The sequence below is a fragment of the Callospermophilus lateralis genome, chromosome 10 (genome assembly GCF_048772815.1).
Source record: "Callospermophilus lateralis isolate mCalLat2 chromosome 10, mCalLat2.hap1, whole genome shotgun sequence".
Taxonomy (NCBI): Eukaryota; Metazoa; Chordata; class Mammalia; order Rodentia; family Sciuridae; genus Callospermophilus; species Callospermophilus lateralis.
The window spans coordinates 28,679,479-28,705,640 of NC_135314.1; the positions used below are offsets into that span (position 1 = coordinate 28,679,479).

The 26,162-nt window shown below is 32.6% G+C and overlaps 1 protein-coding gene across 1 annotated transcript in view; it reads left to right on the forward strand.

The window, feature by feature from the left end:
- The window catches only part of Robo2 (roundabout guidance receptor 2), a 540,305-nt gene that overhangs the window by 398,326 nt on the left and 115,817 nt on the right, over window positions 1-26,162 (forward strand). The window contains exons 6-7 of the mRNA XM_077110331.1: window positions 13,284-13,411; window positions 18,104-18,115. Of these exons, the coding sequence (XP_076966446.1) occupies window positions 13,284-13,411; window positions 18,104-18,115 (140 nt within the window). The remainder of the gene's footprint in view (window positions 1-13,283; window positions 13,412-18,103; window positions 18,116-26,162) is intronic.

Sequence of the window (26,162 nt, forward strand, 5' to 3'; positions counted from 1 at the left end):
AGAGATGAGTCAGTTCTCAAGGATAGTGGTAGGGCATGTGAGGTATTACAAAATAAGATAAACCACATAAAACTATGGCATGCAAGATTCTGGGGAGTTTCAACTAAAACAAAGATACTTTATTCCTGTGTAACTCCAAAGGTGGGTCTGAAAGAGAGAGTAGATTTTTGTAAGTGAAGTGCCAAAGACTATTTCTGGAGACAAAAGAAAGATGAAAAAGCTTTGGAAAGTGTGGGCCAACAGCTTGTGGCTCACTTTGCCTGAAGTACAAAGAAGCAGCACATGAGGCCAAAAAGGGAAAAGAGGTTCTATTTTGAAACCCCCAAATCCAAGGGAAGCACTTAGGACAAACATATTAAATGGGGGATCATCAAAGCATGTTGAGGTGGAATGCATCTGTCTGTATATTTAGAAAACTGTTTTTTACATCTTTGTAGGGTAGTTTGGAGCTGAGAAAATTTGTATGTAGGCATTCCTGGTAGGAAATTGTTGGAAAAGTAGTGACACTGCCTTGAGGTGTTTTCTGTGAGTACACAAACTTGGATATTAACGCACAGAAAATCCAAAGGGGGGAAAATTTCAATTGGAAATTAGGGCTCATGGGAAAGAGAAGTTAAAAGTAAAACTGAAGTTAATAATTTGGGTGCCTGAGTGAAAGGTATTATGCTTAGTAAATAGAGAAGTCAGATATATTGCTTAGTCTAATCAATTTTATTAATCATATAGTGGTAGTTTATAAACTGAAAGGTACAATTGATTGAGATCCAAAAATACTTTTTCTCTCAGTTAAAGAGGTTAAAAAATAACCAAATCAACAATGACATGCAGTCTGTGGTAAGTTGATTTCTAATTCTAGAAATGTTAAAATGTAAAAAATGTAATCTTAAAATTTATCGACTATGAGAGTGAAAGCTAATGTTTATGAATGCTTACATGCAGTTAATTCATTTGATCTCCATCTTTGCCTCATGGAGTAGGAGTTATTACCATCTGAATTTTACAGACAGACAGACTGGGGGACAATTTTAAGTGGTGAAGATTTCCGCATATTCAAGCCCACTTTCCTAGGGAGTATATTTATCAATTTACATCTAATGGAATGTGTATTCTTAAAATTAATAATAAAGCTATAATTTTTAAGGACACAGGTTTTGTGCTAGGTGGATATATAGTTTATAATTTATCTTTCCAGCAGTCTTGAAGTATGAATCAATTCCCACATTTTTTTATTTTTCATTTTTTATTTTTGTTACCAGAGATTGATCCCAGGAGTGCTTAACCACTGAGCTACATCCCTAACAATTTTTATTTTTTATTTTGAGACAGGGTCTTGCTAAGCTGCTGAGGGTCTGGCTAAATTGCTCAGGATGTCCTTAAACTTGCAGCCTCCTGAATTGCTAGGATTACAGGCATGTGCCTGTCAGGCTTGAATCCTCTCTTTTTGCAGCAGAAGAAACTGAAATTTAGAGATGAGATTACCTGCTCAAGGTGTACAGACTCATGTAAGGGAAAACTTAAAACCTCTGGTCTATCTCTCTGTTAAAAGCTTGTGCTCATTTCCCACTTGGGTTCTGGAAAGCCCTTCATTCCATGTTTTTTTAAAAGGTTGCTGCCTTTTTAATCTGTTGGTTTGTATTCCCATATTATTAATAAAAAACAGTGCTGAGCTCATCATTATTTCAATTGTCTATTTTTCTACCCTCTTAACACCCTTTGTGTATTTATCTTCATACTAAATATTTAGCACTATGTCTGACACATGGTATTCATTAGTTAGCCATTTACATAGAGTGGTTTATCTACTGAGGGAAATTTTGCTTTTCTTATTCCCCAAGAGACATTTGACAACATCTGGAGACAATTTTGATTGGTTCCTTGTGTCTAGTGGGTAGGAACAAAACTGGTACTAAACATCCTACTATGCACAGAACAACCCCCACGGAAAGGAAAATCTGTCCCCAAATGTGCCAGGGTTGAGAAACCCTGAGGATCAGGGCATTGCTTAACTGTCATCTTACATCTTGTGTTTTATTTTTAATGTTAGGATAAAATAATAAAATATATTTCCAAGGAATGCATTTTTCAAGATAGTAGTCTTTCCTTATTGCTTCTAATATGAAGGCTGTACAAAAGTGAGATGGATAATATAATGATCAGATTAGACACAAAAATTTCATCATTTAACAGAAAAAGCAGGCCTTTTGGTTCACTAATGACCCAAGAAGAATGTTCACTTTTGCATATTTTCTAAAATATATAAGGCAGGTGATTTTTCTTTGTATGTCTTGCTCATTAAATAGTTGCTGAATTGTTGAAACCAGTTAAGAATACCTCAATTAGATAAGTTTTTAAACCTTCATTTTCAAGTAGATCTACCAACCCATGAGATCTGTGTCACATTTAATGATCAGAAGTGCCCCTAGGAAACTGGGCTAAATTTCTAAATTGCACCATAATCACATTTCATACAGAAGTTTCTGTTGGCAGAAGAGGAGAGAGCCTTTTCAATCTTCTAGAGTATAGCCTAGTCTAAACCTCCCTCTGATAATATGGAACCCTCACATAGCTCAGCAAATGCTGAGTTTGAACACTAATAAAGGAGGCTTCTTGGAATTTGTCCAACAAAGGCAGAAAGGCCACCTGCACATTCCAAAACCCAATTTACCCCAAACTTGTAGTCCCTGATTGCACATGTACATTCCCACCACAGGAAGTATATGGGGTCTGTCTATGGAAAAACTTCTGGTCCAGGCTGTGAGCTCTGTGGATTCCTGTAGACTTAATCCCTAAAGTCCTTTTCTAATAGGACTTATAGTTAATTTCTAGCTGAACTGTGAGACACAGTCACTTTTTGCAATCTGATATTGCAATTTCTAGTCTTATTGTAAAACCAAATTATCTTTAAAGAAATTAAGCCAATAAGATAATTATTCCTAACTGGAATGAAAATGGAACCTGCTTCCTGACTTTATTTGTTCCAACTTGCTCTTCTTAAGTGTGATATATTTGCATTTTTCACCATATTTGTAACAGCCTTGTGAAGTAGGGTCTATTAATTATCCCATAATTATGTTAAGGAGGAAGAAACTCTAGATTCCATTTGTAAATTGAATGATCTGAGATTAAATGGAATCAGACTGTGTTTTGTTTTACTTTGTTACTTTATTGATTTTTAAGAAAATGAGTTTTTTATTGAGTTAATATTCTGTGGTGGTCTGTAAGTGAGAGGTCTCTTCTCTTCCTTTGTCTTCCACCCTTAGGCCAGAAGTCAAATTAGGGAAAAGTGAGATTTTCTTTAAGGAATAAGGGATAAGTATCTGAGAACATCAGAGGATAAAGAAGAGTTTTGTTTTGTTTTTTTTGGCAATCAGGGAACAAGTAGTTTATTTGTGGAGGTATTCATAAAAATTTTGTAAGAGGTTAAATTAGATGAGATGAATCACATTGCATAGGATGTGAGAAATAAGTGAATAAGGTGACAGTAAATGGGAACCTGTATAGTAACAAAGGACAACGGGATGTGATCTTTACAATTTGCCACAAATTTGCCAAGAAAACATATCTCTGGAGGAGCCCTCCGTGTCTGCTATAAGATTAGAAGATGGGGTTACTCAGAAGATAGCTACAGCCTGCACTGTTTAAAATTCTAAGAAATTTGGGTTTAGGGTAAGCAGGGTGCAGTGGCCCAGTTGTGAATTTGTTCAACTGTTCAAGCTTCAGAGGGAGGCTCCAGGGCTCAGGTGGTCAGGACCCAGCATGGCTGACAGTGGTTCAAGGCCTGGTCCTTTTGGCCTAAGTATTTGTTAGCAGAAATCTATACTTTGTTAAGTCAACTATTTTATCCTATTATGGATATTTTTAAATGTCTTTAAAATTTTTTTTTTCATTTAGCTTTTTCATTGGAAAATGCCTTGTTTCTTTGAGCTGTGCTAAAGGGAAAGTACTAATATGACTCACCCTGTTCCTCTGTAATGTGTCTCTTCCTCTATTTCAAAAGGTTCAAGAGAAGCATTAATATTTTCAGATTGAGGCTGACCATAACTAAAATTTCAGAAACTGTGAATGAAGCAGTATTACTGTTCAGGGGTTTCACACCTTTGGACTAGTCTGATAGGGAGGGAGTCCCCTGGACAATAGAGTAGACAAGGGTAGCATATAGAAAGTCACAAGAGGTGAAAGTATTGTTTGGCTAATTCAGATGGGAAAGAATGCTATGATATTTTTAGTTCCTTGGGCTTTCTGTATAGTTTCCAGAAGAGAAAAGCAAGTTCACTTAGGGATGACCTTACCTCTTACAATTCCCTGCAAGTCTAGTCTTCATTTTCCTCCCAATGAATATAAAGGCAATTATCATTTTTTTAATTGAAGATATATATCCTTATACTTCTCTTAGATGTCTTACCTAGAAATTTCCTGAGACCTGATTCCTGAATGAATAGGTGAATATTTGCTCACCCAAACTGTAGACATTAGCCTTCACTGTAACTGTAGATAGAGAAAAGGGAACCAGGGTTTGCTATGAAATATAGAAAACTACTCAGGTTTTGGCCAGCATATGAAAGGGCTATTTTGCTCATTTTCAAATCTCATGCCTCAGATGTGTTTTAAGAACTTGCCTTTAGGGTACACTTTAAATATTGAAGATTAGAAAAATATCATATAGGATTTAGGTAGCTATAAGTACTTACACAAATTTAATAACAGATTAAAATGTTGTCTCTGAAGTTTTTTGTAAAAAAAAATCTTGAACAGATTGTTTTAGGAAAATTAAGTAACTTTTTCTATTTGGTGCTTTTAAGAGTAAAAGTGACACAATATTTAACTTTCTCCAGGAATATTTGAATATTTGTATTTTATAAATGAAGCCATGATTAAAAATTTAAGTTATTAAAATGGTCCTTTTTAACAATTGAAAAACACTGTTACCGAGCTCTAAATGACTGTATCTAAAGATATCATGGCACAGTGGAATTTTGCTCATTAGTATGTTTTAATAATCAGTGAATAATTCCGTAAGCTGAATAAGTGAGATATATAGATAAAGGTATATCTATATCTATCTATCTATCTATATCAAACAATCCTTGTGTTGAAAGAAAAGCAATAGACTTTGCAACATTTTTATATGAAGCTCTATAATGAAATTATCCTTGAAATTGTGGAATTATGGGAGACCTATTATTAGACTTTTGTTTCCTGAAGGAGTATGAAAGGTCTAGGATGATCTTTTGTTGTTTGGATTCAGTAGAAGTACTTTGAAAATTGAAAACAAACCTTTGGATCTCCCCAAATGTAAAGAAACATTTACTTGCATAGACATTAAATGTTTCCTTATTCAATTCATACTTTTACTATTGGCCAACTTAATGTTTAATAAAGCAGATGCATAATAAAATTTTTAAGTGCTAATGCAAAACATTTGCTCAGGAATTTGAGCCAGGAATCTTATAATAAGAAGTAGTAGGTGCTTTCAAAAACTAAAAAGGTTGAGAAAATAAATTTCCTTCCATGGAAAACAAAGGTGCTTTTGAAAAGAGTATTGCCATCTAGGAGATTTTATAGAGTCCTCATGTAATTCAAACAAGGTGATTAGGTGCATAGATTTGGACTGAGTATGGCAAAAGTCCAGTTAGTAATAGAAAATTTAGTTTGTATTCCTTCTTTTTTTTTTCTCCCCTTACCAAATTCTGCTCCCATTGTGGAAAGCTTGGGAGTACCTAATTATCTGAATTATATTTATAAAAGCAAGAAAGTCATGAGAAGTTTGTACCCTCCAGGCTTAACAAAGCTTGGGAATTTCAAAGTATAAGTAATGAATAAAACGTGGTTATGTTATAAAATTTTGCCCATTTTGGGGTCTTTCTTGATATTTTCATAGCAAATTTATATTTATAGAAATTATTCCCCCCTTTATGAAAAACAAACAAAAGAGTTTCTTTTATTTAAATTATTTAAAGTTGGAAATGATTTTATAATGAAGCGCTTTGTTTCTTGAAACAATGAATACTAATATTTCTCTTTTGAGGCACTTTTAGATTTATTTGTCAAATATAAGATCACACACAAAACAGAAACTTGCATACAAACTGTTGTTTTAAGTATTAAAATAGATTTACTTTGTTTTGTTTATTATTTAGCTGAACAGATGGTAATGATTTTGACACAATTCGATTTCCTTTTCTTTCTGTTCTTTTTTTTTTTTTAAACTGGGGAAATAAAAACCCACATAAAAACAGAGCTTCTTTCCCCACTTTGTCACAGCTGGTTACCAATCAATCTCAATTCACGGTACAGTGATGATAGCACATGTTGTCCAGGGGCCAAATCTGATTGGGTTGCATTTTTCAGCAGTGTTTCATATCAGAAAAAATAAGGTATCTCTATGGTGTAGACTGTCAACACATGATTGTACAACTGTCATTAATCAAACCTGGCAACAATGACTGCATTTATATAAGTCCAGGACTGGCACATTTCACAATGAAAATTACCCCATTTCTAGTAGAATTGCCTCATCAGAAGTGTTTTTTTTTCATCTGTTTCTTTTTTTCTTGTTTTCAATTAAAGTCAGCATAACCTCCTACATGTTGATCACATACAAGTTTAAACCATGCCTTAATGTAGCTGTATTAAACCAGAGTCTGCTTTTATTACTTCAAATCTATTCTGGACTGTTTAAAGGCAGCCAAAAGCAATTGAGAGCAAGATTTAAGTGCCTCTGATTAATACTTGTGTTAAATAAATAAATAATGTTAAATAAATAAATCATATTAAGACTCATGTTAAGGCATGTACAGATTAGTAAAAATATTTATCAACCTCCTAGGGTTACCGTTTATTTTAAAATAATATTGAGAGAAATGTTGGTAAAGAGTTTCTGGAGCTTCAGAAACCCTGAACACAAAGTCACCAGTACATATGGACACACTTATCCAATCCACACACACAGAGCAATATATATATATATATATATATATATATATATATACACATACATACATATATATGTGTGTGTGTGTGTGTGTGTATACATATATATATTCATAATGACTTCCAATACCTTTCTAACTTCAGACAACCGTCTAAGACAACTTCTTTTGTAAAGTTATTTGTTATTATGGAATCATGTTGTTGGTTACTATAAAGATCTCTCTAAATGGAAGGGGAATTATTACCTATAACTTTTCATATCCCTCTGTCAATATTTTCTTTCAGGGCAATAATGAATATCTTTCCAATTACCCAAAGTAATGATGTAAAGCACAAATGAGATTACAATTAAGCACGTACCAATTTACCCAGAGTGAAATAAGGGAAATAAACCTACATTTATTTGACTTGGACCTGAGGAAATATTTGAGGCCTGATTACTTGTCAAATATGTAATTTTAGGTAGCAGCTTTTTTTTCTCAGGGATAACCCAACCCATTAGAGAAAGAGGAGAAGAGTAATAGATACTCGTGTGAGATTTTTCTTGTAAATATAACTACCTCCATGTGTGGGCTTGGGAAAGAAACTTTCTCATGTTTTTCCTTGATGCCTAAATGTGAAATTAGTTAATTAGCCACATATTTTCTTTGTAAGTTTTGAAATTAAGACATATTTCTTTAAAACCAGTCCTCATATTCCTTAAGCTTTTGCAGATAAGCACTATATGATCACAGCTGTGAGACTGTCAGGACTCATGATGGCACTGTGATGTGTTTGAGTCTACTGGGTTTGTTGTGGGTATTATCAGGGTTGAGACTAGAGACTGGCACAGTGGTTCAAGTGTGTGAAAAGCAGCAACAGTAGAGTTGCCAGTCATAGGTTGTATAATTGTACTAAAGTTGTGTAAAACTGAGAAAGCAGAATTATCTTTCACTTTAGAGTAAGAAACACCTGGATCTAAAAATTCAAATTTGCATGTGAAAATGTCAGATTTTTCAATGGTATCAAAATTTTACTTGGCCAAAACACACTCCCAAAATAAATTTGTGTTTTTGTAAATTATAAAACAGAATAAAAAGAAATCAAAGTCATTTTTAAAATAATAGGTGTGGTGGACAGATAGTACTTTACATTGTTTAAGAAGGAAAGACATCTCTGATGAAATGATGTTTGGGTTATCCTGATGATAAAAAAGATTGAGCAATGAAAATGTACAGGTAAAAAAATTCCATGAATTTACAGCAGTAATAGAAAGACACAGTGGCAGCTGACTGAGTGTCCAACAAGGAAAAAAAGAGCCATGTGGTTATAAACAGGTTATAAAAATGAAGTTGAAGAGGTGGACAAGAACCTGTTTAAAGCCTTAAAGACCATAAATAAATAGGTTTTATTCTAAGTGACAAATGAGAAGTTGCAGAGTAGTGACATCACAGATGTAGATTTGTCAGTTAATGAATTTGTGTTGATGCTCTTAATTCACCAAAAAATGCTCAGATTACATAATTGCTCTTATAGCATATGGGTCATTGTTAGGAATACTTGACCTACAGTTAAGATAATTCACAAGGAACCTAAATTTTAAAAGGTGGTCTTGCAAATGAGAGTGCACTGTTCTTTTGGCACAAGTGTAATATGAATAGTAGAAACTTTTGAAAGAAATGTTTCCTGTTATCATGTACAGAAGATTATGTAATATTTCCAAATGTTCAAAGATGGAATAGGCCATTCAGCATACAAATAAGCTGGAACACTGGTTGATTGATGGCATGCTGAAGATAGGATTAAAATGTTGATGGATGGTTACAGAAGGTAAAATTTAATGTCTCTTTGAAGAGTTAATTACTTTATACATACTCAAAATATGTCAATATAAATTCATAATGCTGATTATGGTTGCAATGTTTTCTCCTACAAAGATCCGGTGAGAAAAGGTAATTTAAGGGAAGCTACTAGAGACTAACATTGATCAAATTATGCTATGTACAGGTATACATATGGCACATAAAAAAGTTACAAGAATAAAAGATTCTGAACCTCCCAAAGTTGGAGAGTTTTCAAAGTTTGTTTCTGTCTTGTGCTTTAAATTGCAACAATCCTGTGTAACAGGACTAGTGTATTGTAGCAGTTGTTTGTAATTGGGGAAAGACAGGACATATGTGCACACCAGACCTTGTAGCTGGGGAAATGTGCACTAATTGGTAATTATCATCTGAACTAGACCTGAGAAGGCAGACACCATCCTTATGACTGAAGATCTTTTCTCTAGGCTCTACAGTCTATGAAGGCAGGTACTCCAACTTCTGATGCAATGTCTTGAGTGTAGGCTATGTGATTTGTTTATTGCTTAAGTAAAATATTTAATTCTTCATTATAACCTTCTCAAATTCTTATGATCATCATGGGGAAATTAAAATGAGATAATTGTGAATGAGCATCTATTAATTCCTGTGAACTACACCAGGCATTATGATGTGGAAGATCATTTAAAATCATAACACAAGCCAGGCATAATGGCACATTCCTAGAATCTCAGAATCTCAGTGACTCAGAAGACTGAGGCCAGCCTGGGCAACTTAGTGAGATCCTGTCTCCAAAAAAAAAAAAAAAAAAAAGAAAGAAAGAAAGAAATAGAAATAAAAAGGAGGACTGGGGATACAGTTCAGTGGTAAAGTACCACTGGTTCAATGTAGTACCATAAACAAACAAATAAATAATTACTCCCAAACTTCTTTCAACTCCAAAATCTTCCTGTCTTTCAGGAATGGTTTCCATACGTGGGTGCATATGTTCTCTTCATCTGTAAATTTTATAACAAATATCTTCATACTACCAGATCCTCCTCCTCCTCCTCCTCCTCCTCCTCCTCCTCCTCCTTTACAATCTGTGTCTGAAAACCTGTTCTACAATATTAGAATACTTGCCTGTAAAAACACAATATCTTTGAAATATAGATTTTTTATTAGCTAAGATTAATATGTTGTATTCATCCCAAGCAATATTTTATTTTTAATATTTCTCAAGGGGAATTGTTATTGTAGCAGAGAATATACAGTAACTTGTGTCTCTGATCATAATACATTTCATAAAGAAATAAAAACTAACTTTAAAATAGCAAATTCAGTGTTTGTATTCTTATTCTTGTTTTCATCCTCCTTAAAACAATGTTTAAAAATCTCAGCCTGGCATGGTAGAACACAGGTGAAATCCCAGCAACTCAGAAACCTAAGGCAGGTGGATTGCAAATTTGAGGAGAACTTTCTGCAATTTAGCAAGGCTGTAAGCAACTTGGCAAGATTCTCTCTCAAAATAAAAAATTGTGGGGGGTGGGGGGGGTTGGAATGTGACTCAGTGGTTAAGAGTCCCTGGGTTCAATCTCTGATACCAGAAAAAAAAAGAGGGGGGAGGTTGATATCTCAGAAAGTCAGATTACAGAGTTATTTTAGGTTTCAATGTGTTTTCTATATTTTGAAGGTAGCCTTTTTCTTAGTAAGCCAAGAGATTCCAAGTTGTATTTATCTTTCATGCTGCACCTGTGTAGTGAATTTCTCTCATATGAAATAAAATTTTGTCAAAAACTATAACTAAATATTTTTTGAATTGTTATTATACTTTTAGTTATGTCTTAACATGTCTTCTGTCTGCATTTATAAATTAAATGATGACTGTAAGAAATATTTATGTAGTGCATACTTCAGAGAGCTAGATGTATTTAACCTGCTTTAAATGTATACATGTATCAAAACCTCACATAGTAACATAGTAAATATTTTATGCTTTTCTAGAGAAGTTAAAAGAAATAAAAATTAAAAATCCACAGGGAACAGGTACACATGGAATGGGAATAATGGAATGCTCAGAGTCAGGGTTGGAATTCTGGCTTTTCTCTCTAGTAACTAAAGGACATTGGACAAGTCATTTAACTGAACTATCAATTTCCTTATCAATGAAATGAGGACTCCAGGTTCAGAAGATTGCTTTGAGAGTACTCTGAACAATGTGTACAATTGTATCTTTTTATACTGTGAGGCAACAATACAATTGTTTTTCTCAAGAAGATAATGTGCAAGTATCTTGTATTAACTTAGAATTGTGGTTCCACATGCCTTTTGATCTAGAAAATACCTTACAGATCATCACATTGACCCCCTCTCTTTTAAAACTTTTTGAGAAAACTCAGCTATACAACAGCAAAGAGACTTCCTGAAAAAACACACTAACAACCAATAGCAAAACTATAGTCAGGAATGCAGGTATTTTTGTTTTTATGTGAATTGGAAATGCCTGCAAAATACATTGTTTTTATTCATTGTTAAATATTGGACCATGTCATGCAGAACATTGGATAATTGTAGGAGGATTGTTTTTCCTGGACATTTTATCACCAACAAATTTTCTGAAGCCATCATTAAAATCATTGTTGTTATATTTTTATTGACAAAATTAATCAGAAAAGGTTTCTCTGTATTATGTCTCTTTTATGTATCTGAGGTTAGTATTTGTCCTGAACTACAAACATAGAACATACAAAAGCCCTAATAGGAAAGTGTGGCAAATTACCAGCCTTGAAGTCATTCACAGTTAGTTGGACTTTAAATTAGCAGGAAGCAAGGAAGGTCTTTACTATGTTTTCAATTGGTATTTCTTGATCTCTGGATAGGTATACTAACCACCTGACATAAAGTGTGAATTCACTGTTCCAATTTGAAGTACTTTATATTTCATACACCATTTAAAGCCCTTACTCATTGAGACAGATATTAGTGCAATTTAGTTAATGAGGATATTGTGACCCAGAGATTTAAGTATTTTGTACACTATGACAACCATAGAAAAAGGCCAAGTCCATGATTAAAATCTGGCATTTTACTACTTAGTCTGTGGTCTTAATCCCTTGGTCATGCTACTGGATGTTAAATATCAATGCAATGTTTGGGAGTATGGACATCATACTGAGTGAAACAGACAAGGTCTCTGCCTTGATCATAATGGACAACAATAACAGTGTACATGCAGAATCATTCATATATCAATGAGTTTCAAAGAATGACTGATTGTAATTTCCTGGTATTCCTATAGAACACTTTAAATAAGACCAGCGCATGAGTCTTTTCTAACGACTTGTGACATAGTAAATAAACAAAACTGTAAGGAAAAATATGCAGAGAAGACTAAACACCATAATTAAAGAACAGAGCAGCATGAGTAGTTAGATTTATTTGGCATAAATGGTACATAGATGTTGTATTTTGTCATGCCAAAGTCAATAAAATAGAGCTATTATTAGTGTTTATTTTAACCTCTAATAAAGTTAAACTGTTGTTCTCTTAGCTAAAGGTAGAAGTTCAATATATCCAATTATGGTAGTTTTAAATACTAGCCTAAAATATTTTGCTTTTTTTCCTAAAAACAATAAAATATCACAGCTAGTTTCTAGCAGACAGAATCAATTAAAATAATAGTTTGGAAACATGAATCCAATTGTGGAATATATGAGAAAGAGAGACAATGCAACTTAGCAGAAGCTACTGCAAAATTATGAGTTGAAAAAAATAGTGAAAATCATGAGGAAAGATCAGATATGAAAAGAGTAGAAATCGAATGGCTTTGTTACATTGTTTATGCAATTTAAATTTTTTGGAATCTAAGAAGTGTATGTTTTATGCAACTTGCCTCACACAAATTCATGTTAAAATTTAAAAATTTTGAACCAATCTGTTAGTGTACAGATTTTAAAAATGGAAGTCAGACAATGAATGCATATCATTGAGCTGAGGATGTACATTTCTAAAAACCATTTCAAGTCTTAATATTTTAACAGTTCCTGTGGTTAACTTAAAAGAAATTATGATCCCTCTTCATTTTTAAAAGTAATACCCATTTTTTTTTCAATTTACCAACAAGCCAGTGTCATGCATACCTAAAAAATAGATTAGATAATTGAATACAATGTTACTTACAAAATAATAAAATATAATTGAGCAAGAAACTGAAATTTGTACAATTTTCCTTTCTAGTGAAGAACTACCAAAGAAAGGTGCCTTTGAGAGTTTTAAAGTAGCAAGAGTTATACACAGTATAAATGTTGTATATACATATGTATTGTACATATGTGTACATAAGTTATAAATATTAAAACATAAATGACTGATAAGCAGTTAGAGATCAGGTGTTAAATTAATGATCTTTTTAGTAAAACTATAATGTGAATAATTGTACTTTTATGACTAAATAATGTGTGTGTGTTTGGCTTTAGGTACAATATAGCATAAAAAGAAAAAAAATGAAGATGAATAGTTAATGTTGTTTTCTATAAACCAGTGCTATTTAATAAATTCAGCTCCTATTTCACACAGGTATGACATCAAAGATGATTACACTCTGAGAATTAAGAAGGCCTTGAGTACAGATGAAGGTACCTATATGTGTATTGCTGAGAATCGGGTGGGAAAAGTGGAAGCCTCTGCTACCCTCACTGTCCGAGGTAAGAGACTTAAGGTGTCAGATATAACTGAATCGGAAGACTAATATTTTATTTTTGGTAAGTGAACTCACAAGCAAAATGATAAATTCTACTTTTATTATTACATTAGATGTCTACATTGCATGCCCTCTCTATCATTAATTGAAATAAAATTATTTCTAAATTTGGGTGCAAATAATGATCATCTAAAGGCATTCATTTTTATTTAATAAAATAGAACACAGATGAAAGTCGACAGTTTATGGCCTAAAAGTTAATCTTAGAAAGGATATACACCAGTCATTTGCTCTCAACTACTTATGCTTGTAAATGGCATCTGTTTCAAAAGTACTCCTGTTTTCTGTTCACCAGTTTGTCGCTTTATACTAGTAGAATATTGTTTAGAAATTCTTTTTTATTTTAGCATTCAAAAAAGCAATCTGAATAAAAAACTAATCATACTTCCAAAGGTGAACAAAGGGTAACAGAAAAGCTCCAGCTCCCTGATAATCTGATTTAGAGAGTGATATGTGAAATTCATTGGCTTAAGTAATTGCTGTAGTTGCTTTTTTTCATTTTCTAAGCATTGCACACTTTCTTAGTCATGAAATAATGTTCATTTGCACACTTTCTTAATCATGAAATAATGTTCATTTATAGATTTACTGGAATTGCTTACACTTGAGGGAAAGCATTACTAAGCCCACATTAAACTATAATGAATCAACTGGCTTCCTGGTGGAGCAAGTTGATCCCAAGAGGTAAAATATGTCCCAGGTACTAAGTGAAGTCTTGACAGTGAACACTTAGCCTCTCCAAACAGACATTACCACCATACTATTCACTCTCACAGGGATCTAAACAAACACGGAAATGCTCATCTCCTGTTCATTCTCAAACCGTTCTTTCCCACTAATTGTGCCTCCTCCTCTCATCCTTCCTTCCTCCTCCTCTCATTTTTTCCTGTTGGCTGCAAGTGTTCATTCACACCTGTCAGATACCTCTCACCCTATTTAGTTGTACTTCTACCCATATGCAGCTTTGCTCTCAGAAATTTTTGTAAGATGAGCAGAAGGGTTTGGAGGAGTTTGGAGGTATAACAAATGCATCAGAGATACTGAGGTTGCTCCTCCATCTTGTAAGAAAAAAGATTTTTGCCAAACCTGCAATGTAAGCTTCAAATCACACAAAACTCATTTGACTCCAGTTGTCTCCTGGGAGACAGGCATTCTGCGTACCTTGAAAATACAGTGCTTTTGCACTTCTCAATTGCTCCATTCCTTTTTCACCTGATCCAGTGCTTTCTCCTCCACACAATCTAGTGTGTTCTTAGATGAAAAAACACATTTAGACAAAATCAATAAAGCTACTTAAAAATATTTTCACTTCTTACAGGTAACAGATCATAAAGGACTGTGATCATATATGAACCAAATCATATACTCATTATATCTGATCAAAATCTAATAAATCATGCAAAAAAATAAAAACTCTTTATTTAACCTACACACTCTGTAGATGATTTTATATATGATTGTTTCTAAATAGGAAGCTGTTCTCAAAAACAAAATTTATCTTTGCAAAAACAAATTATCTCCAAAGTTTGTGTTTGTGTGTGTGTGTTTCTGAAGTGAATGGGGAAAAAAATAAGCAACCCACTAGAAATGTTCTATTCAAAAAATATTTGCTGACTAAACAAGTGGTGTGAAAATGTAAGGAGTTGTTTGTTTGTAAAAGCAGCAGGGTTCCTTTTATAGTTCAATGCTTGGATGAATGAGACATGAAGTGTTCTGTTTGCTTAAAGGTCTTTCCCACCTAATTGTTTTTATAATTTGTTGAAGTTTCAGGTTTAACATTTTATTTAACAAAGCATGCTCCACATGCATGGATGTCTGAAGCTAACTTACAAGTAGAAAGCATTGTTTAGTTCTAAAATGATTTTTTTTTTAATCAGAAACCCTTAAATAGTTTCTCCTCTAATCTGGAGCTTGTAGATGAATTAGAATGTTTGTTGTGTGTGTATGAATTTATTACTCATCTAAAACTGAAACCTCAAAATCAGGTTAAAGGAAAAACAACTCTCCATAATACAATGTAATGTAGAGTAAAATATTATTTAACAACATTTTTACCATTAGGAAAAGCAGTTGGGATTTCTCAAGCTAAGAGGTTAATAAGGAAAAAAATTATCTACAATATTTTTTTTCCTGTGCTTTTTCTATGCACATAAATGAGATGTTCAACCTTTCTCTGGATTGTTTTATTAGAACAGGGTCAACTGACCCAAGAGGCCATGTCCATTTAATGCAGGGACACAGTTTAGTTTAATTTGCTGATTTTGAAAACATCCACCTGCTGATTTTTTTCACATGAATAATTTCCTATGCAATAAAGAAGTTTTATTATGATGTTTCTACTAAAATTGTATCATTATGTTCATTTTAGCCAACTGGTGAATATTTAAGGCAGTTTTACAATCAATATCTGAAACAGATCTCTTCAGTTGTTTTTCATTTCAAAAACATGACAAAAATAAAGTGGAGTAAAATGGAGATTACCATCAAAATAACTCCCTTTGCTGACTTCGCAAATGTAAAATTAGTAAGAAACAAAGTTAGTCAACAACATATCGCCTAGCATATATAGTCTAATCAAATATCTCATTATCTAGGAGCATTTTTTTAAAATGGCTTAAAAATGACTTCATACAAACTGCATATTTGGAAACATAATTTTCCTCTATTTTTCAATTGCTTTGTTGGCTTTGCATAAATAAAGATCTCATTGTAAAAATTACATTTCCTCTAAGGCAATGAAGCCTTAAGTTTTTTGGAATTATTCTAGACTGCAGTGAAAAAGAGATGTGTTTTATTTATTTGAAAATGATTTTTTTTTATCATGGTTTCTTCTTTTTCTCTCTTTAATATTATAGATTCAAAATACCTTTTCAGAGCTAGGGTTGTGGGTCAGTGGTAGAGTGCTTGTCTCGCATATGTGGGGCACTGAATTTGATCCTCTGCCCTACATAAGTAAATAAAACAAAGGTATTGTGTCCATCTGCAACAAAAAATTTAAAAAAGGTCTTTAAAAAATAACTTTTCATTCCTTAAAGAAACATATCTGAAATCCAGCTTGAGGTGGCAACTAAAATAGTAAATTGAAAGATGAAAGGAAAAGGTTCCTTTTCTACTAGACACTGACAAAATTAGGAGAAATATCACCAGTTAGAATGAAGCATGACTTTATGATATTAGTCTGTTGTCTTACTCTGGATATTTTTGTGTTCTGCTCCATACCCCCTTACAAAAAAAAAAGAAAAAGGAAAAATACTTCAGGCTAACTTCAGCTTTTCTTTTCATGTAGCAAACTGACCTTATACTATGAGACCTAAGAGTTTGTCTAAGGCAGAATGTTAACACTGCTACTACTGTCAGCTTATTTTTCTTTCTGTTGCCTCTCATGAATACCATTTCTATAAAAGACTATATCGAGGCAACTATACATATGTAGTATATGTGTTATAATGCACATAAGTATTATACTTTATTTTAGAGATTACTCAAGGCTAAGTATTATGATGGATCTGTTTTGAATATACAAATATGCTTTTAATACTGCATCTATCTTACCTTGCCCAAAGTGATTAGCAGCAAAATACTTACATTGTTCTAGAGACATGTTATTATGCAGGAGGGCTATATCCATTTGGATATAAGTGAAAGGATTTTTTGTTGAAAAGCTTATTTTCAATATAAGATTTCATGAAGTTCAAATGCTGCTAAATATATTTCTTCTTCTCTGAATAATGGAACAGCATGTTTTAAAATATTCACCTCTATTTTATATAAAATGGTTTACTATCTTAACAGATTTGACATTATTCTGTTTAAAGAAAATGTTATTAAGCCCATGTATCTCTCTTACAATTTTTGTGCATTAACAACAAGGGAAACCTATTACTACTGATTTTAGTGATTGGAAGTTATGATATAATAAAAAAATAATAATTTGTTGGTGCATCAGTTGGAAAGCCATTCACAGTGTGAACAAGAATCAACTTGTCAGTCATTGTTTCTTGGCCTCTGCCAAAAGAAGAAAAAAGCTTAACAGTAGTTAGGGAAGCTACTGAGTTGAAATCTCTAAGGATGTTCCAACCTATTTGTTATATTTTCATCCACCCTGTCCACGGATGAAAAGTGATGTGATCTTAACTTATTACTGACTGAAAAGCATCGTCAGGGGCTTTTCTGTAGTCCTTGTAATGGTTCTGACTAACCATGCTTAAAATCCAATTGCTATTTAAATCAGACAGTGAGGCCTTCTTTTATTGACATGACATTTGCTAGTCTGTGACTTGAATGGTTATATTCAGTAGGTTCTTAACTTTGGGATAGCACTTGGCTGTTGAACTCAAGGTCTTTGACCTAATAACTATAGTAAGTAATGGTGATGAAACTACCTGAAATAATAAAAGTTGCTGATCATTAGTCCTGGGAGCCAAAATGATATTTTTCTTGGGATCATATTTATAACTTTCAGTTTTTTTCAAACTCAGACATCCTTGTTCATAAATTATGAGACTAGAAATCACTCTATTGTCCATTACTTAACTGTAACATTACACATCATAATCATGCATTCTGATAATTTTTTTCTTTCTTTTTTTTTAAACTTCTTTTTTATGTTCTCACCACACCATTGTAATGTCTACAGCTCGCCCTGTTGGTAAGTAGCCATCCTTTTATCCATTTAGCATGGCTTTTTACAATGCTTCATAATTCATGCATAGTAAAATTTGACAGAAATATAATTATTCACCCATATTCAAATATTACTGGAGGGACTGTCTACTATAGAAATTCTTCTGACTTTTTTGTCACTTTGAAAAACCATTTTTTTTTTGTAACGACTTTTGCTGCAAAGCATTGTGTAGGTGTCAGTTTTCATATAAATGTATAAATGAATGATTTATGGTATAAAATGCTAACTTTTCTTAAGGAGAAAAATGGAATTCTTTCCTTTCCTTATATGTATAAAAGAATCAATTACTATTTATGCTTGGTATTGGTTAAGACAAAAGATCATAAGATCTTATAAGATCAATTAAGCAATTCTATTACTTTCATCACTCATTTTATTTTAACACAGGCTCCCAGTTCTTTAGGAGTATTTTTACCTGCTACACACCTGTTATCTGCATGCCTATATAAACAAAATTAAGTAGAACACTTTAACTTATTGTGAATAGATTGTGACCCTTAGTGTATAAGGGAAAAGAGAGCAGTGGTTTGGGGCATGAAAAGTTAATGTTTGTGTTTTTAACATATCTCATTCTTCATTTGGCTTTGCAAAATTGAAGTAAGAGCTTACGCTTGCAGAAATTTAGGTAGTAATTATTCATGAGCATGTGGTTGATAAAATATTTTCAAATTCATTGATTTACTAATCTTTTTGTGTCAGATTTGAAGTTTAGTTTAACCCAAAAAATACATTAAATAAACAAAATATTGGTAATTGTGTGATAAGTAAATTAACAGAAGGATGCGTACATGGCTGAATGAATGAATGGATCAATTCTACATATTGCTTCATTAATATACTAAGAAATAACAAGATTTTTTCATTTTTAGGAATTTTTAAATTTTTCCAGCTAGCTTTAAAACTTTCCTTAATATAATAACTTTACATTGCTGACATTGATATATATTGATCCAAATTCATAACCCTCCCCCTACCTTTCTTTGAAATAGTCACAGACTTTATTATCACATAGTATGTTGTTTCATTAATAGCAAATACCCTAAATAGAACTTTGGTGTCCCAATCTGAATTTCTGATATGCCATTTCTGATCAGTACTTTCTTATGTTAGCTCTTGAATAACTGAAACTTTCATCATCTCTTGTATAAAACGGACAAAATAATATTGGCTTATCAAAGTTGCTGCAAGACTGGATTGAGCTTATAATTGATTATGTATTTGAAAAGTGTTTCATATGCCAATACTGGCTAATGTATTCCTTGTTTCTGAGACATTTTTTTGCATTTTGATATATTGAAATATGGTTATGGCTTAAAGTTATTTGAAAAATAAAGTACCAGTCTCTTTTTTTTTTCTAGGAACATTCATGTTATTTGGAAATTGTGGACTATATTGTTATAATATTTAATCTTCATTTTCTTGTATTTGAAAGAAATCCTATGAATGATAACTTGGTTGTCAATGGAATAGTATCTAAAATATGGAAGAGAAAGGGAAAATTGAGATAACAGAGAAAGACAGAGAACAAGCTGACAGCAGGCTCCATGACCACTCTCTCCGATTTCCTTGTCTCAGCATCTGTGAAAACGTTTTCTGGTCCAGGGACGGACTTATTTATGTGTCCAAGAATGTATTTCATTATTTATTCTTGTTGTATAATAAAATATAAGTGAATAAATTTATACAAGTCAGGTGTGGTGGTACATGTCTAAAATAGCAGCTATTTGGGAGACTTGAGGTGGGAGGATTATAGATTCAAGGCCAGCTTGGACAAGATTAGTGAGATCAAGTCTCAAAACAGACCAACAAAACAAAAGCAAAAGCAGAATCATTTATATATAACAAATTTAAGGAATGAATGAGAGTAAATGTAAATATAACATTAATTGACAAGGATTAAAGCAATTTGAACTTTTTTGGAATTCTTGATAACTAAGCAATATAAATTTACAACTTTAATTAGAAATTATTTTAAAATATTAAACTTATGGATTTTATAATAAATATATAAAGATACATGATTCGATGTGAAAATTTGTCAATTGAAAGGTTGGCAATAGGTACCTCAAAATTCAATTTGATTAGGCTTAGGTATCAATTTTAATTATAAGATCATGACCTCAAATGAATAGAAAAATATCACATATAAATTATAGATTTTTATACAGCAAATCCTGAGTCTGCTATATTGTTACCAGTTAATTTATATCAAACATTTCCAGAACATAAAACAATATTTTAATAATTTTTTATGTATTTAAAACATTTAAGCAAAGAAAACAGTACATTGATGAAAACAATGTGATGTACACAGAGTATAGGGATTTATCTGTCACCTACAAGTCCTTTTAAAAGTTATTTTCATTTTTTATTCTTGTTTGAAATGATTCTTAAATTCTCATTGGACTGGAAATAAAGAATAGCTTCTTGACACATTGCATTTTACTCGGGAAAGTCTGTCACTTCATAAATCTATCTCGAATGACTTACAACAATGTTCAGAAATATGAAGAACTATACTTTATACTTGACAACTACTATTAATTTTGAAAACTGAATTTTAGATACATTTTTATTGAATTACTAAAAAAGAGACTGATAATTGGGAAATTAGTCTGTTTTTTCTATCAAATTCTTACATCAATTTAAGTTTAGGAACTATAGGTATTTGAACTTTTATTGTTAGTGGACTCAGAAGAAAGTTTTTAAACTTTCAGGTGATAGTAAGAATATTCTGTAGACACCATAGACTGCAAACAGAAGCTACTTTTTAATTCCAATATGTTTGGTAAAAAAATTTGTACCCAGCACATAAAGTTTAGAGAAAATGCAGAGAGGGCAAAGCTTTCCTAAGAAAATTAGAAATCATTGCAGATTCTGGAATTCTTACAAATTCGGAAAATCATCATGGCATTACACCAGATGAAACTTCCTGATGGTCTATGGAAAGTCCCACTTAGAAATCTTTTAAAAACCCCAACTGGGAGTTTGTTTTAAATGGATGACTCTTATGCGTTAAAGAATTTGCAACTTAGTGCAATCCACAAACACCTTCCAGACTCTACTTTGGAGATTCTATAAAACTTGATTAAGAGAATCCCCAATGTGGAAAAAAATTGCTGAAATCAGTCCATTATACACTTGCCAATGGAAACCAATATTTTCCAGATTGCATTATTCATCTGTAATGTTACCAACATCTCCTAAAGAGCCCTTTAATTCAACCTCTGTATTTATTGGTTTCCAAAAAATCTAGACCAATGCCACTTTGACAATTAAAAAGCCATTTTTACTATTTCAAAGACATTCCTTCTAAGAAAAGCACAAATGCATTGTAGGGCATAGTTAACTAAGAATGTTGAAATGTTCTTTTGTTTATGTGGAAAACTCTTCCAATGAAGGAACTGACAAGAAAAAAACATGGTCTAAATAAGGATAAATATCTTGCTTCCTATACCCGTCTGTCTTATTTTCCTATTGGAAGCCTTTCCCAAGCTTAAAAATAAAAAAGAACATCTATTTTGGAGATGGGCAACACATTTTTTCCTAGCAGCAACTCAAAACATGATGAGTAATTTGGAAAAGAACTGTCAAATCGACCAGCTGCCTTACTTGTGACGCTGAGCCCTGCCTCATTTTATATCTTGTACACCATATGCTATCTGCTGATTGCCTCAAGTAGAGAGACCAAAAAAAAGCTGAACATATCAGGTGAAACGTGTTTGAAATATCACAAGCAAACTGACAGTACACAACTTTATGAAAAAAACTTTTTTCCCAATTCAGTGACATAAAAGTATGTTCTTTTTGATAGTAGAATATAATTGGTCACAGAAGAATTCATAAATATTGAAAAAATCATGTTCTTGGCAAAATTCCACATTTTTCGATTATGATTTTATAGAATCTGCCACTATTCAAAACAGACATCTATAGGGACATAGTTTTTCAATGTTTTAACTGCTCAAGCACAAAAGTAAACATATTCTCATTTTAGAAAGATCTATTTTATGAGTTTGAGGCAGTTTTGGAATAGCATGTTCTAACGTATTTTATTCCTGAGGCCACCAAGAAATACAACAACAACAATAAAAATGAGTGAATAAAATAATAATTCAAGACAAATAATAAATCAGTTATTACTAAGGAACAAGGTGACAGATATTTTTGACACCTTCATATCCCACCCTACCTTGAAATGTGGAAACTATAATGTGCTAAATGTAATTTAAATTAGAAGTGGAAAAATTACAGTTACTTTCAAGTAAAAAAAAATGTGGTTATTATGCAGCATGCTGTATTGTTTGTATTGTTTGTAAAAGGTGTTCTGAGTGTGTTTTGGAAGGAGACCTAGAATTTTATTCCTTGCATTCTTTCTTTGTTGGACAAACTGTACCTCATAACCTGAGGTAATCTTTTCTTTCCTTCAAGTTCTTGATGTTTCTTGCACCTGGCACTAATTAGCTACTTTATACAGAGTCCTGATTAACTATTACTAAATAAATATCATGTCTTTCATCGCTCCATATATTTTTTACAAAATTATGGGTAAAAATGCATATTCTAATAGAGTTTCCACTATGTGAAATGTTCAAGATAGCTTAAACTAATACTTATTTTTAAAGTGAAAAACAATTTTAGATTACTTCTGCTGGGCCAGTTTTAGCCTTATGTGCTTGACAGCATCTGTCCATTGTCTCTATAGGGAAGGTTAGGTAAGAATTATTGAATCACACATTTCTTTTTTTTTTTTTTTTTGTTTCTCATAACTGGATGGCATATTCTCTTGTTTTGGAATTGAAAGGTACTTCTACAACAATTCCCTCTTGGTTGGGATATCTCTTTACATATGAATACCCATGTGATCCCTTCTTCCAAATATATTTTCTGGATTACATGTTGATGATAATCAACCTTCATCAGATATTCCTGGGACACCAAAAGCTCTCCGAATCTATAGGATCATAATTAAGTTAATCCTTCAAGGATGTTTCCTTCTGTTTTATCTTTGAATATTTTTCTTTCACTTATTTCCTTCAGACATACTTTGTATATTGGCTTTCCTTTGTTTACATTTCATGTTTATTGACTATGCTGTAATAATTTCAAAGGTAAGAATTTTATTTCATGTGTGGATTTTAATGTCAGTTTTCACCTTCCTTTTTAAATTATGATCATCACGTATTTCTTCTTACTAAAATAATTTATTGTTTTTCTCTTTCTTCCCCCATTTCCTTGCTGAGCCCTTACATACCTTTCTTAATCTCATGTGTCACTTAATCCATTTACCCCTTTTATGAATTTGTTTGTTGCTTTTGTAGAAGAAAAACTTCATTGTATGTACTTTCCTTTAAAATATGGTCAACTATTCTAAAGTATGTCTGTGTTTCTTTGATAATTGCTAGAAGGTACTGGTCATTTCTCTTGGATTAATTACTTTTCCTTTTTTCTCTTTAATTAAATAAGTAGTTCAGTAATATATATATATTTATTTTGTTTTGCATAGATCCTATTGAATCCGTATCTGGTAATTATCTAGTTGAGTGCAGAAGACTACAGTTTGCATGTTTAGAGAAGAGAAAGAAGAAAGTATGAGGGTCATTTGCTAGCCCTTGCTTGGAATGCAATCTTAAATCTCTCTTTTTTTTTCTTAATTTTTAAGCTTATTTGTTCTAATCAGTTATATATGACAGCAGAATGCTTCTCTGGTTGTACATGAAGTAGGGTCACACCACTGATGCAATCATGACCTAGTATAATGATGTCGGTCTCACTCCATCATTTCTTCAAATCTTCGTGCTCCCTCCTCTCTCTTCCCTGTCTTTGCCCAATCCAGCGTTCCTCCCCACATCCCATGCCCAACTCCCCATTATGGATTAGCATCCACTTATCAAAGAGAACATTTGGCCTTTGGTTTTGGGGGATTGACTTACTTCGCTTAGCATGATATTCTACAACTCCATCCATTTATGTGCAAATGCCATAATTTTATTTTCTTTTATAGTAATACTCCATTGTATACATATACCACAGTTTCTTTATCCATTCATCTATTGAAGAGCATCCAGATTGGTTCCTTTATGAAAAAAATAAAATCAATTTTTCTTAGTGTTTTATTGACTCTGCTGATAAACAATAATCTTTGTTAGGTTTTGCGCTCTCTGCTTTCCCACATGAAACTACCTCCTCATCTTCCCTTTATATTCCTTTCTTCATAATGAAGATGGCTTTCAGGCATGGTAGTTTTCTATTACTGAGAGAAAATCGTCACAAACTGAGCTATTTAAAACAACATCCAGGGCTGGGGATGTGGCTCGCCTGGCATGTGTGCGGCCGGGGTTCAATCCTCAGCACCACATACAAACATGTTGTGTCCACCGAAAAAACTAAAAAATAAATATTAAAGATTCTCTCTCGCTCGCTCGCTCTCGCTCTCTCTTTAAAAATAAAAAATAAAACAACATCCATTAATTAAGTGAAAATTCTATAGATACAAAGAACAGACAGGTAAAAGGAAGGGGGGGGTTCTGCTTAGGGTCTCAACAGGTGAAAATCAAAATATATACCCAGTTAAGCTCTTCTCTAGAAACTCTCCAAAAGAAACCACTTCAAATTTTGTTTGTGTTGATGGCAGACTTAAGTTCCTTGCAGTTGTAGACTGAAGTCCCCAATTCCTTGGCTGCAAGTCAGTGTCACCCACAGTTTTGAGAGGTCACTCTTCAGCCTTCCTATATGGCTTACAGGGCCTTCAAAGTTGGCAATGCTTTCTTGAATTCTTATGTGTTAATTTTGTATTGCTTCCCTTTTGGTACTAGAGAAAATCTACTTATTTAAAAATCTCATAGGGTTAAGTTAGGCCCAACTGACTCATCTTCCTGTCTTCCGGTTAACTGATTTGTACTCTCAGTTATATCTTCAGAATCTCTTTTGTAACATAACATGATCATGAGAGTAACTCCAGCAAGCGGAAGTCATGTGGGTCACCTTAGAATTCTGCCCACCACAGGACACTTGGCTTTTTCTTTCTTTAAGTTCACCTTCCTTTCTTCTAAATTTTAGCTGGTTTTCTATGTAGTCATGTCTCTTATTTTCAAAATCATGATTAAAGGATCAAATGACTAGCTTTTGCAATGTGACAGGAAATTATAGTGACATGACAAGTGATAGAGAATGGAGGCTGGTTATGCTGATGTTCACCTTGCTTCCTCTTTCTCTTCCCGACTTGAACCTGTTTGGCAGGGATACCATACAGTTTGTTGTTTTGGCTTACAGTAGCTTTTCCATATTATTTATTTCTTTTCTTATAATAACTAGAGGAAAATAGAGCAAAATATATTGAGTACATTATCTTAAAAGAAACATCAAAAAGTTTAAATCTCATTAATTTTAGAATCTCTCCACATAGGATTAAAATAGAAACTAAATATTTTAACTTGGTACCTAAAGTACTATAAGTTTTGAATATTGTAATAATGTAAATTCTGTGGCCTGAAACTGTCTAATAAGATGAGAATTAAGAGATTTCACTGGATATAGACAGAATAAAACACATGAACATCTGAGTCATGCCTTTAAAAAAGGTTAAAATTTTCATTTTTATACGTTATTGTAATTTGTAGACAGCAAGAAGCACTATGATATATATTGTGATATATATATATATATATATATATATATATATACTATAAAATATATTGTGATATGTATTACACCTAAGTCTTACATGCATGACATTTAAATTACTGCACTACTTACTTAAACATATTAAAGGTTACTCAAGGGACTAGTACATAATTATATTCATTAAAAATATATAAACTAGCAAATTAAATTAAATTTTGAGTTAAAATATATCTGAATGCACATTAGGCTATCTAGCAAATATTGCTTCCAAGATTTATTGGTGATGCTATTTTCTTCTATCCTACAAAATGATTCGTTCTTTATCTGCAAATATGCTGTTGTATTAATCTTTCTGCTGCTTCTAGCTCTAGCATAACACTTACATGTG